Source organism: Dipodomys ordii, unplaced genomic scaffold, assembly GCF_000151885.1.
Source record: "Dipodomys ordii isolate 6190 unplaced genomic scaffold, Dord_2.0 Scaffold48, whole genome shotgun sequence".
NCBI classification, from domain to species: domain Eukaryota; kingdom Metazoa; phylum Chordata; class Mammalia; order Rodentia; family Heteromyidae; genus Dipodomys; species Dipodomys ordii.
Window position 1 is genome coordinate 12,381,095 of NW_012267264.1, and position 13,586 is coordinate 12,394,680.

General features: G+C 36.6%; 1 protein-coding gene across 1 annotated transcript in view; it reads left to right on the forward strand.

The window, feature by feature from the left end:
* Positions 1–1,478: 1,478 nt before the first annotated feature.
* Positions 1,479–13,586, forward strand: part of Vwde (von Willebrand factor D and EGF domains) — a 49,137-nt gene continuing 37,029 nt past the window's right edge. The window contains exons 1-7 of the mRNA XM_013019919.1: positions 1,479–1,536; positions 3,710–3,894; positions 4,788–5,013; positions 7,834–7,899; positions 10,661–10,908; positions 11,442–11,531; positions 13,281–13,425. Of these exons, the coding sequence (XP_012875373.1) occupies positions 1,479–1,536; positions 3,710–3,894; positions 4,788–5,013; positions 7,834–7,899; positions 10,661–10,908; positions 11,442–11,531; positions 13,281–13,425 (1,018 nt within the window). The remainder of the gene's footprint in view (positions 1,537–3,709; positions 3,895–4,787; positions 5,014–7,833; positions 7,900–10,660; positions 10,909–11,441; positions 11,532–13,280; positions 13,426–13,586) is intronic.

Below are 13,586 nucleotides of genomic sequence, written 5' to 3' on the forward strand. Positions count from 1 at the left end.
ATTATTATATATTATATTATATAATCCTAGATGATTGAGTATATCTTGGGAATATAAAAGGGATTTTTAAAATGTTTTAACAGCAAGAGGAAATTATTTTATAAATGAATTAATACTTTAGCTTTGTGAGACAGTTGAGAAAATGGTAACTTCCCTTTCAAATTTAAATAAGTATGAACAATTTTAAAAGTAACTTTTCCTGCATTTGGGCACCTCACTGCTATGTCTGCTCTCACCTTCCTCCAGTTCTGTAGCTATTATTGTGTTCTGACCACCCAGTCTACCCTCCATTGGTCAGCACCTCCTTTTCTTTCAGGTAATGCTCTATGAAGCAAAATGCCAAGTGGTGACTAGGGACTCACGGTGCCACGGTAAACCTTGGAGAGCAATATTCCATCTCTAGACAAAATCATGGAAAACAGTTGAGAAAAGGAGTCATTTTGCAGGATGGGTTATACCTCTGAAAATAAAGTGGTGAGTTGGAAACCCACTTCAGGGCAACTGTTGGGGTCATGTGGCTGGGGAGTCTTGGGTCACCTCTGGAAAGCTGGGAGCTCTAGATTCACCATCAAGTACATGGTGAGGAGACAAGGACAGCATGAAAATTCAGTCTTCTCCACTATTGAAAAGCTGTCGGGGTGTGGGGAAGGGGGGGTCTTCTGTTACAGCAGTAATCATTATTCTGGATCCCTTTTGCTCATTACTTTGTACTAAAACCATAAAAGTATTTTCTAGGAAGCATGTTCACTTGTTCCAGTAAGTCTCCATGCTTGCACAATAAGGAGGTGGTGATGCTCACCTGGAGTTCCAGCCAGTATGGAGACAAGAGTAGTTTTAGTTCAAAGCCACTCTGGACTACGGAGCATGCCTCTCAAGAAGAAAAAAAAATGGAAAAAGAGAGAAACAGAAGAGAGAGCAGAGAGAGAGGAAGAAAGTGGGAGAAAAAGGAAGGAAGGAAGAAGGAAAGGAAAGAAGGAAGGAAGGAGGGAATGAGAGAAGGAAAGAAAGATCCTAAAAGCTATAATCAGGGGTTCTGCCCCTTTCAACAATCTTCAAGGCTGCGTTTCATTGCAGATTCATCTGAGAGTTCTCTACGATGACCAAAATTCCTTAGGAAAGCAAGATGCAACACGCCAAAACTTAATCCACGGCAAGGCTCTTCTGCAGGCTGACTACAGTGCCACATGGATTCCTGGGGTCTCTCCGGACAGCTTGGGCGTGGCTTTCAGCCGGGCGGACCCTCAGGATCAGAGGAGGAGTCTGGGGGCGCGGGGGTGGGGAGGGGCGAGGAGCCGGGGCTTGAAAGCTCCAGTTGCTATCCCGCGATCGAGCTGGCCTGGCCAGAGAACGAAGTCACCCACCCAAGAAGACGGGAAAAGTCTGCACAGAGGGTTGAGAGCCGGCTGTGGCGTGAAATCCTGACACCACCGGCTGCTCGAGCTGAGACGCCTGTGGCCCCCTAACCCGCAGCCCCAGAGATGCCACGAGGAGCCTGGGTGGTGGCGATGGTATTGGTGCTCCTGGCCCAGGGAAAAGGTCAGCCAGGTAGGTGGCCGGCGCGTGAAAAGAGCCTAGAGCAAGGGGGCGGGGAGTGAGCCCTGGGCGATGAGGGACGAGCTCTGCATCTCCATGGCCGCTGCTGAGGTGGTGCCCCAGCGCTTTCCTCCGTGCCCCAAGTGGCCCCTTCGCCCGGTGCGCCCGGGTTGATTTTACGCACAGGCCGTTGCTTCCTCTTCTCTAAGCCCGTGAATCCTGTTTTTATTTGTTTCCTGTCAATCTGATCTTTTAATTTGCTCTAAGGATCTATCCCCGATTAAGCCATGCATAGCAGAGACAGGTGGATCTTAAAACATCCGAAGAATTTCGTTCCCCATTGCCTGGCTCCCAATCTTACCCCCACCCCAGAAATCATTTATTAGTGAATACTGTGTTCCTACAGTACATCCAGAAGTTCAGCTTGTGTGTGATTATTTCCATATTGTTAGAATCCGTTTTCCCACTGTAAAGGATGGTCTTTATGGAAAGCCAGACTGATTTCCAAAGCAGCTGTAGTTTTATATCCCAACAGTATAGGAAGGTTCCAATTTATGTATACTTCTGTCAGCCCTTGCCATTACTTGTTATTTTGATTCCATATTGGACATTTGTGTATGTTTTTGACAAGATACCTACTCAGTTTGTTCCCATTTTATGGCCCTTTGGTTGAGTTTCATGAATTACTTGAAAATTTTAGATTCATTTCTCTTATGAGATACGCAATTTGCAATCATTTCCTCCTATTCTATGCTGTTTGGGTGTTTTTATATTTTATTTAATTGATGATCTAACATAAAATTAGTTTCTCGGCCAATTCTAAATTTAAAAGAATGTTACTCTTGGCTATTAAATTAAAAACAATCTAATTCAGGTTACGAACAAAACTGGGAGACATTTGCATATTCTATCTCTGGATATCTATTATACACAATGTGTTACATTTGTTTAAAGTATTTAATATCTAAGATGTGCCGATTGCATTTTACACAGCTTAGTTGCCTTAAATCATATCAGGAAGAAGCCAGGAAAATCAGAGATGTGAATTTTAATGCATATTTAATATGTACTTTGGAGGAAAATTTTATATTGAGGCTTATATGGAGGAACTAGACTAGGAAGAAGGGATTGCAGTTATGGGTTAGTTCTTGAGGAACTAAGCTATAGAACCTCAAATGAACCAAACCGTCATCTTAATTCTTAGTTAACTGTGCCACATCTTCCAGATCATAGATTGAAATAAACATCTTTAAGTACCCTAGTAATGGAGGAGGTGTTTATTATTTGAGTAACCTGGTAGTAAAGTTGTCACAAGAGTTGCCTTTCTAGGACAACTGTTTTGTTGCCTGTCTGCCCCTCCTCATCACGGAAAGAGGACCTTTATATTTTTCCTCTGTGTGTTTCACAGAAAAAGTTTTTACCAGATAGTACCATTCAGGAAACATGTTCCCTAAAAGAAGCACAGCAACATTCTTTGGTCTTTTCTTGTTTCTTACTAAAACCTGTGCCTCTCTACCCCGCTCCTTTCATAGTTTCATAGTAAAATGGGACTTCCAATATGTGGAAGGAAGGAGGAAGAAAGGAAAATGGGAAGGAAAGAATGGAAGGAGAGAGGAAAAAAGAGAGGCGATGGATTGAAAAAAACACGCCCTATGTTTTCTTGCACTGTAGAATGCAGGAGACTTTAATATGCACAAACTTCACAAATTACAACAAATTAGATTGACATGAAAACAGCCTGAACTCCAGATCTGCTATAAATGAGACTTTGATGTGACTTTGGCAGAAAAAAACTAGAAACTGGGTCAAGGAAAGTGGGTATTGATGTTCAAATACTGAAGATTTGACTCAAGAAGAATCCTTATTATTCAAAATAAACAAATCCTAACTCAAGAGCAACTCTGATCCCTTGTTTTGTTTACACAGAATGAAAATAATCGACTTAAAGGTGAAGTATTTAAAAACTACATTTGAATGAGTTCTGTTGCATTTATTGTGTTTATGGAAAGTGTTAGCATTCTTGACTTTTCACGAGACCTTAATAGCATTTGGAAGATTTTTATTGTTGTTTTAATGGCATTTGTTTGTTTGATTTTGTGCTGGGAATCAAGTTTGAGGACTGAAGTAAGCCAGTGATGGAAACAGTTTACATATGGATACATCTCTTTCTGTCTAGCTCAGGAATGCTCTCCAGGGGGCCACCAGTTTCTTCAAAGTCCATACAGAAGTGTCCACTTTGACTCCATGTACCTACAGCAGTCAAATGCTCAAGATCTGATTTGTGACCACTCCCTTGTCCCTGGGTGGTACCGATTTCTTATCTATGACAGACCTGCTGAGATGCCAACCAAATGTGTGGAGGTACGACTGCAACTCACTAAGAACTATACTACACGTGCTTTGTATTTTTGCTTCTTCATATAATGATTGGATCTTCTCTCAACCTCTTTATTTTTGTGCTAAAATATTATCACTTTATAGAATGGTGTATCAGATATATGTATTTGTTATATGCTTTATATATATTCACCTCAATATCACATATACACATGCATTGATTATATATAGATTTATTGTGTACATACAATACAAACACATGCATAGATATAAGATTTCTTTAGTTTTATTTTTTATTACTTACATTATTTATAAAGAGGGGGATTGTTACATTTTCTATACATAATTATAAATACCTTCCAATCAATCTTACCTCCTCATCACTTTCCTTTCTCTTCTTCATTCTACATTGAATATGATTGTATTTATTATGTAAGATATAATTTTAAATTTAGTATTCCTTAAAATATTTCTATACAAACTGGAGCCAGTGGCTCACACCTGTAGTCTATAGTTACTCAGGAGGATGCTGAGAACTGAGGATCCCAGTTTGAAGCCAGTCTGGGTAGAAAAGTCCATGACACTCTTACCTTTAATTAATTGCCAAAAAGCAGAAGTAGAGTTGTGGCTCAAGTGGCAAAATGCTAGCCATGAGCAAAATAAGCTTAAGAATAAGTGCCTATTCCCTGAGTTCAAGCTTCAGGACCTGTGTGTGCATGCACACACACATGTGCTTGCACGTGCACACACACACACACACACAAATATTTCCTGCATAGTATATATACAAGTTACTAGATATTTTTAGGTGACTGGTAATTTACTGCTTTCAAGCTTGTTTAGAAGAAAGCACTAAGTTGATTTCCCTGCATGAGAATAAATTAGATTTTCAACTTTTATTTCTTTTGATGTAAAAGGTGAACCATTGTGGAACTCAGGCTCCTATCTGGCTGTCTCTAGGAGATTCAGAAACACTGCCTCTTCCTGGGGAAATCAAGCAATTGACTGCTTGCGCCACATGGCAGTTTTTGTTTACAAAGGACTGCTGTCTCTTTCAAATTCCTGTGACTGTAAGAAACTGTGGAGATTTTTTTGTATATTTTCTACAACCAACTCAGGGTTGTATGGGTTATTGTGCAGAAGGTAAGGAAATATCTATCAATCATACCATTGAGCTGCTGATCATGTAGTGCATGCATGCGTGTGTGCGCATGTGTGTGTGTGCGTGCGTGTGTGTGTGTGTGTATAGGTGTGCAGGGATATTACTGTAAATTCCAGATAGGTTTCTTTGTGTTCATGTAACTCATTGCTAAATCGATATTAACGTCTGATTTAAATTGGCCAGGCATGTCCAAGCTTCTTTGCCTACATCTTAAAGCTCTAAGTCATATATGCTAATGTAAAACTACCAAAGCACAATTCTCTCATGGCACACAATCATTGTGTTAAAATTTCTCTGGCTTCTTCTTGCCCTTTCCCTCAGTAATTAAGGCCCAAAGAATGATGAGCAAAAGTTAGGAAAATGTGATTTTACTTTATTTCATCTTTTATTCTTCAATGTTCATTGAGTGTTTATCCAGTGTCAGGAACTGCTTTAGGGCTTTCAGTCACTGTAATGAACAGGATAAATAGATAAGTGAGATGTTTGCCCTTATGAAACTTATGGATGGCCTTATACAATGAATGAAAATAAAACTGAATATAGCCTTAAAAACTAGTATAAGAGGGCTGGGAAGGTGGCTCAGTGGTAGAGCGATTTCCTTGCATGCTCGAGGCCCTGGGTTCGATTCCTCAGCACCACATAAGAAAAAAGCCAGAAGTGGCGCTGTGGCTCAACTGGTAGAGCGCTAGCCTTGAGCTGAAGAGCTGAGGGACAGCGCCCAGGCCCAAAGTTCAGGCCCCATGACTGGACCCCCCCAAACAACAACAACAACAAAAAACTAGTATAAATGCCTATGATACCTTAATATACAAGTAGGCAATTTAAAAAGTAAATAGAACAAAGGCCACTTTTTTGTTTTATGATTAAGAGTATGTTTTTATTATTTTTATTATTATCTTTAAGTAGTTGAATGAAGGAGTTGACATTGAACAAAGCAGTTTATGAAATACAAATCATGATAAATGTTACCACTTTCAACATTCTGATCCATTCCTCCCAATCCATGTTTTCCCTTACTTTCCTTAATTTTGAAGGATACATTGAATTCTTGACTGTATTCTTCCCTCTTCTTCATTCACATATTCCTCTCCCTTTAATCTCATCCCACCTATTTCAATTACCTGGTATTTATTTTGTTGACTTTTGACTTTGCCTTCCTTTCTAAGGAACGACACTATTTAAGTTCTCCCTTGAATCTATCATATTTCAGTTAATACATTTGTATACATTTGCATAAACACCCAACGTATTTACTTGTAATTTTATAAGCTACCTCTAGCTCCTACATATAAGGAAAAACATACAACCCTTGTCTCTCTAGGTGTAACTTAAATCACAATGTAATTTTTTCCAGGCCTTTTCATTTCTTTACAAATGATATTATATTCTTTCTAATAGATGAGTTAAATTCCATTGTGTACATATACGACATTTGCATGACCCCTTGTCCATTGAGGGACATCTGGGCTGATTTCATACCTTGGCTATGATAAGGAGCATGGTTGCATTGGTGGTTTTACTGCATCCTGGTGTGTAACCTTTTTGGCAAATGGCCAGGAGTGGAATTGCTGGATTGTAGGTACTTCTATGTTTAGTATTTTGAGGAACCTGACACTGCTTGATTTTATATGGAACTGTCAAATTGTCTTGCAAAGTATATCTGTCATTTTACATTTCTATCAACAGTGAATGGCCATTCCTGATGCCCTACATCCTTGATAGCGTATTGTATGTCAGTGTGCTCCATGATTTAATAATGCAGATCCAAATTTCGGAAACAAGATATGAAAACTATCACCATTTCAAAATGGGATCCCTTATCAGTCCCAATGGAATTTTTCCATTAAAGAAAAAATATTAGACTGAATGGATCAAGCAAATGTAGTATATGTACACAATGGAATCCTATGCCTCCATCAGAAAGAATGAAATTGCCCCATTTGTTAGGAAATGGAAAGACTTGGAAAAAATTATATTAAGTGAAGTAAGCCAGGCCCAAAGAAACATAGGTCCCATGGTTTCCCTTATTTGCAATAACTAATATATGTCTGAAACAAGCAGAAATGGTGAGATAAGTTGATTTTAGGTGAAAAGAACCCCAAGATAAGGACTCAAATGGTTTTTCTTTCTTGCTATTGTTTCTAACATATTTATAAGATGATTTCTTTGTTGCTTTGTATGTCCCTCCCCCACGGTATAACCCCTGTTTTCACTGTATTTGATGTTGGTATAGTTTGTGGAGGGGAAGGGAAAAAACAAATCGTTTAACTAGGGATACAGGTGGACCCATTGCCACAATGAGATGTACAAGACGTTATGTTGAAAAACGAACTTTACAACTTTAGTGGGGGAGGGAGGAGATGGGAGAGCAGGGATGGTAAGGGGAAACAAAGGCGGCGGCAACAATGCTTGATAAGAAATGTACTCACTACCTTGCTCATGTAATTGTAACCCCTCTGTATGGTATTTTCACAATTAAAAAACTTATTAATAAAAAAAGAATATTAGAAAAACCCATAGAGAGAAAACTAATACGATAGCATTCTAAATTAAACTCATTTTTCTAAGGAACTGTGATACTCTGCTTGTCTGTCTGTCTGTCTGTCTGTCTGTCTGTCTCTCTCTCTCTCTATTATCTTTCTTTTTCCTTCCTTCTTTCCCTCTCTTCCTCCCTCCCTCTCTTTCTTTCTTTCTTTCTTTCTTTCTTTCTTCCTTCCTTCCTTCCTTCCTTTCTCTCTCTCTCTCTCTCTTTCTTTCTTTCCTTTCCAGTTGAATAACTATACAAATCTTACTTTTTGCAGATATTTCTGGTGCAAAAATGTATACATGTGGCCCTGAAGAAATAGAAATTGGAGGTAATTGCATTAGTAAGTATAACATTCTGTTTGTTTAAAACATATTTATAAACTAGTGATTTATAAACTTATGTGGTTGATTCATTTTGTTGTGACTTATTTATGACAGTCTGCAGGAATCAAAAATAAAATAAAACCTTGATTGTATATTTATGGTATATTCCTGGGTTTGGCACAGTACAGATATTTAAGGAAGCATGTGAATATTGGTAGAATCATACAAGAAGAAATCTGATAATTTAGCTCAACTTAAAAAAAATCCACATGTATTCATACCTACAATTATATTATCATAAATATGTTTTAGAAAACTGTTCAAAGTGTGTAGCATTTTTCTTCTAACTCTGTGAGGGAGAAAAAAAGAAACACTGAAAAATCAAACTGTAATTGGTGGCTTATGGATGGAATATGTCTGGATCTATGTAGCACTACTCTACCTAAAAAGAGCTGTGATTTTTCAATAACTGATGATTAATAAAATATTTCTGCTGAGCAAGTAATGACAAAGTATTCTCCAAACACCACTAAAATATGCAAATATAGTCTTTGACAGTAACAAGATATTTGTGGTAAGATACTTGTATCTATGAAATCAGAGTATCAATATACCTCCGTTTTGTTTTCTAAGAAGATTGCATTTATTCCAAACAAGTTTTGAAAGGTAAACGCCAAAGATGTTAGTAATGGTAGAAATTTTTCTTCCTGTTGCAATTTGCCTTTTCCATTTGCTAACTTTATTTAATGTTGTTGTTATTTCAAATGTTAGAAACTCACTTGCTAAGAATGTTCTCGGAAATACACTATCCTAAATTGATTTTCCGGGTGACAAAATATGTGAAATCTACCTATAGCATAGGCAGGAATTAAATTTATTTATTACAATATCAATTTGGCTGGGCATGATGGTGCATGCCTATGATCCCAGTATCGGGGAGACTGAGAAAGAGAATCAAGGCTCTGAGGCCTACCTGAGCTATATAACGAGACCATCTCAAGAAAAAAAATCATTTTGGAGCCATGGAGGCATGGGCCAGTGGAGGAGCACCTTCCTAGCAAAACAAGACCCAGAGTTCAAACCTCAGGACTGTTGAAAAGAACATGTTAAAGCCAAAGGTTAGTTTTACATTTGACCTGTAGTCATCTTTTATGTTCTGAAATAAATGTGGTAAGGTTGATGTGTAATTAATATGATTTTCAACAGAGTTTTAAAAGGTGAATTAAGTCATAATGAGATAAGATAAATCACATGATAATCAGATATCAGTTACCTTTCCTTTAAAAAATACTATTACAATAATCTTCAAAATAATTCACTCTGGGGTGCTTTTCTATACTCTATTCCAATTTTAAATGGATTTTTCTAACCATCTTTTCTATTATTGGTTCAAGGAAATCTTCCTGTGTTTGAAATGTGATTTAAGTTCCTAAAAAGAATGCAATAACATCCACCAATAATAGTAGCAATATCATAAAGTAGAATTATCTAGCAATTCCACACATGTATAGATATTTGCTTCACAATGTGTCTGTAGTATATAATAAAATGACATTGCTTCTTTGAGTAAGTAATAAATGTCAGCTACTTTTGCTAATCAACATATCCATGGACTTAATTGAAAAACATCCTATACAAAACAGTACACAATTTGAGGAATTAACTGCTTTTAAAAATACTAAATGTGCTATACTCATTTGTTTTCTTAAAATATTTAGCAAAATATATGTTGCCAACTATATTGATGCACACCTGTAATGCCAGCACATTGGAGGCTGAAATGGGAAAATAGCAAGTTCAAGGCCAGTCTGGATTATATAGTTGTTAGGAGCCTGTCTCAAAACACAAACAAAATTATGTTAATTTTGTTAATTATGATAAATAGAACAATTTCAAAACAGTTTGTCATTGGGACTTTTGAATATGAGGCCTAACAAAATGATACTTTTAAATATCTGCAAATACATTTTCCCACATGAAAGGCCTTTAAGATCTGAGAATCTTTCAAAATTTATATGACAGAGTAGAAAGATTAGTTTTGTGATTAGTCACAAAATTATAATGTATGCAATAGAAGAGTATTAGTATATTTTGGAATACTTTAAAACACATTTTTAAAAATTATTGCTTAGAGATTCTCCAGTTGCTAAAACAAGGAAACTTTCAGAAATTTGTTCAGCTCCCCAGATCTAATTTCATAAGTACCAGATTTTTTTAAAGTAAATTCTTCATATGAGTTCCTACTTAAAGAAAACTTCATTTATTTAGCATAAAATAATGAAAAGGATAAGATTATTCTTGAATAGAATCTGTTTCACTGACTGTGTAATTACTTTTGCTATAAGCAGCGTTTTCAACCTGATTTAATCATTACAAGCTAAAAGAGTAAATTATGAGAATAAAATGGTCATTTTATTTTACATTCTATTATCTTTCTTTATAATAATGAGTTATAATGTCTAAAACCTGAATTTTATTTGTTCTGTCTTTTAGAAAAGAAATTACCTAAAAGAACATAAGCAATGTTGTTTTTCAAGGACATTCAACCTGTTTTGATATAAGCTTGATGAGCTATACGGCTGTGTGATTAATTAATATTGATGTGATTATAGGTCCAACATAAATGTGGTACTTTTTGCCTACCAGAAAATAACAATTTTTCTGAGTTGATTTCATTTCCACTTTAAACAAACCCCAGGGTTTCAGTCTCCACATGCTTTTCCCAAGAGCCACTTTTGAAGATGCTCAACTTCTGCATTGTACACTTCCTTCCACCAGATCGACTGTCAGTCTCCTCACCACCACCTCCTCCAGGAAGGCCAGAGGTTGTGGTGGAGTTGATTGAATCCAAGCTGTTCTGTAGATGTGCTTTTGATATTCCACCAACAAACACCTCAGTGGGATTTCTCATAGCCTGGTCTAGACTTTCTTCTCAAGAAATCAAAGAGGAGCTGAAACAGGAGACCACAATTCAAGCCTTCTCTCTTTTAGAACTTGATGGCATAACTATCATACTTGGGGATAGGGTATGTGAAAAAAGATTGGACTTCTTTTGTTTTTCATAAATGTATTGATTTTCCAAATTTGACTTCTTTTTAAATTATATTCTAAAAGTAGAATTTTGTTCCCCAAATATAAAATATTAAGGTATTCCTCTTTACCTATGCTATTTCTAGTAATAACTAGAAGAACTTTAATTCTTATTCATGGATATCTTAGTTATATTCTGATCAGTATTGATGAATCTTTTTATATGTCACTTTCAGATGTTGATTATGGAAAACAAAGTTTTACTATTTTCAAAGGTTATATCATTTTACCTATTTTCAAATATGTATCAGACTAAAAGCCCTATTACATCTTCATTTATGTTAAGACTTTAATAGGCAATATTTTATAATGATGCAATTTTTCTCAAATCATAAGTGAATGTTTAAACTATGTAGTACTTCAAACTCTTATGCATCATCTACCAAAAACAGAATTAGGAATTTCTTAAATAACAATTTACAAGTATTTTCTCCATAAGTTTATTACTAAATGGAAATTGTATTTATAGATTTTCTGCAGTGCTTCGGTCTTTTTCTTGGAGAAACCAGATATACTAAGTTTGTCCATTGAAAGCCAAGGATTTTTTGCAGGCATTAAGGTATGTAGCTAGCTAGCAGTGTGGATGGGTGAGAAAGAGTGTTCTTCTGTAAGTTATGTTTTCCAAAGTGTGATCTATCCATGGTGTATTGCTGGAGCTTATTACAAGAAGTTAACTCTCAGAAAAGTATGAAATTTTGAAGAATATCCCAATAATTCTTATGCACAACAAAATTTGAGGATTCCCCCCTCTTCCCTCCTCCCCTACACACACCATGAATAGGCTGATGTTGCCTCATGCCAGGGATCCCGATTTACAGCAGGGTTGTCTGCTAGAAGTGCATCATAGACTGGAAACATTGTTAGACCTAACTGTATGTAATGCACCACGTAATATAACAACACAGCACATACTGCGGAGTAGTGACTGCTCACCCATGTGACAATGGTGCTGTGGCCCATTGCTGTCTGTCTAGCATCGGGGAAGAACACATTACAGCACACTGTTAGCCAGGTGAAAGACCAAATTTAATTTAAAACAAAAATTTGTAAAAGAGTTATATTCTTTTTTAACAAAAGTTAAAATAAAACAGACTTTAATCCTATAGTCCATTCTGTGGTATCCGTAAAAGTTAATGTATTGATATTTAGTGACTGTGTCATGACTACCATAGTATTAACCTAGAGCTTTGAGATTTAATAGAGTACAATGAAGTAACTAAAAATGGCAATAATTTAGGTATCAATAGATTGTGAGAGGTCTGAGCAACAGGATAAAACTTGCTTTTAGATAAAGTCCAGGTTTAAGCAGTAGGGACCAGGAAAAGAGGAAGAATGAACTACATTGTTAGAAAAACTCACCTACAGTTGAAGGGAAAGCAAAGCTCAAACCCTGGGAATATAGTGCTGTGTTGGTTAGCACAGACAATGTCCAGGGCCAGTGGTCCACTCCCAAGGCCTGTTTCTAATTAGGCTAAGAGGAGGAATACTAAGAAACATCTGTTTTGAGAAGCTGGCTGGGTTGAAGTTGCAAAAAAAATTCCCAGCTTCCAGAAAGGATTAGCCTGTGAACTGGAGTAGAGCAAGTCCAAAGATGCAGTGGTATGACTCACTATGGAAAGGAGAGGCTCAGAAATAAATTGAGGGTTGAGAAAGTTCAGGTGATAACAATTTGATTGAGGTATTGAAATATTCCTCAACTTCTAATTAAGAGAGTGGGAACAAGTTCAATTTGTATGGCAGAAAACATTCGCAAACACAAGGAAGAAAATAGGAACCTTTTTTTTTCCCCCAGTGCCTTCCACAGTCCAGAATTGTTAAGGTTTGATCACAATGCCTGACATTGGAGAAGCAAGTTGAGTCTACAATGAGAATACACTCAAATACATTCCATGTATTCTTCAATTTTTAAAAAAATTTAGTCGGTTTGGTTTAGTTAAAAATTCCAGTACATAAGTTATTACCAGTTTATTTGGCAAAAGATGAGCAGTTGAAGATATGTACTTTTGAAATTATGTTTTAGAAATAAGTTCTAAAATGGCCACTGGTGGCTCACATCTTTAGTCCTAGCTACTCAGGAAGCTATGATCTGGATGATCACAAATTAAAATCAGTTCAAGCTGAAACTGAAAGCTGAAGTCAGTTTCAGTTCTTGAAACTCCATCTCCCAAACAAAAACCAAAAAATGCCTGAGTGGAGGCATGGTTCAAGTGGTAGAGCACCAGCCAAGCAAGTGTGAAACTCTAAGTTCAAACTCTATTACTAAAAACAATAGCTCTGAACATAACTGATCTATGTTCTCTTCTACCAGTTACAACCCGAATTGAGCACTATATCTGAAGATGGGAAGGAACATTGGCTGAGAATAGAGAGCACGATTCCTATTGTTTGTTCTGGATTTAGTGAGTTTGATCAAGAATGCAAAGTTTCATTAAAGTTGAAAACAGTTGATCAAGGTAATATACAAAATACATTTGACTTTATTATTATATTTCATATAGTAACTTAAGTCACTAGAGTGCACTCACGTAAAAAGTTAGGCTGCATATGTACATTAAATTATAAGTCAATCATATTAATAATGTGGAATGAAATTGGTGATTTACTGAAGCAACTT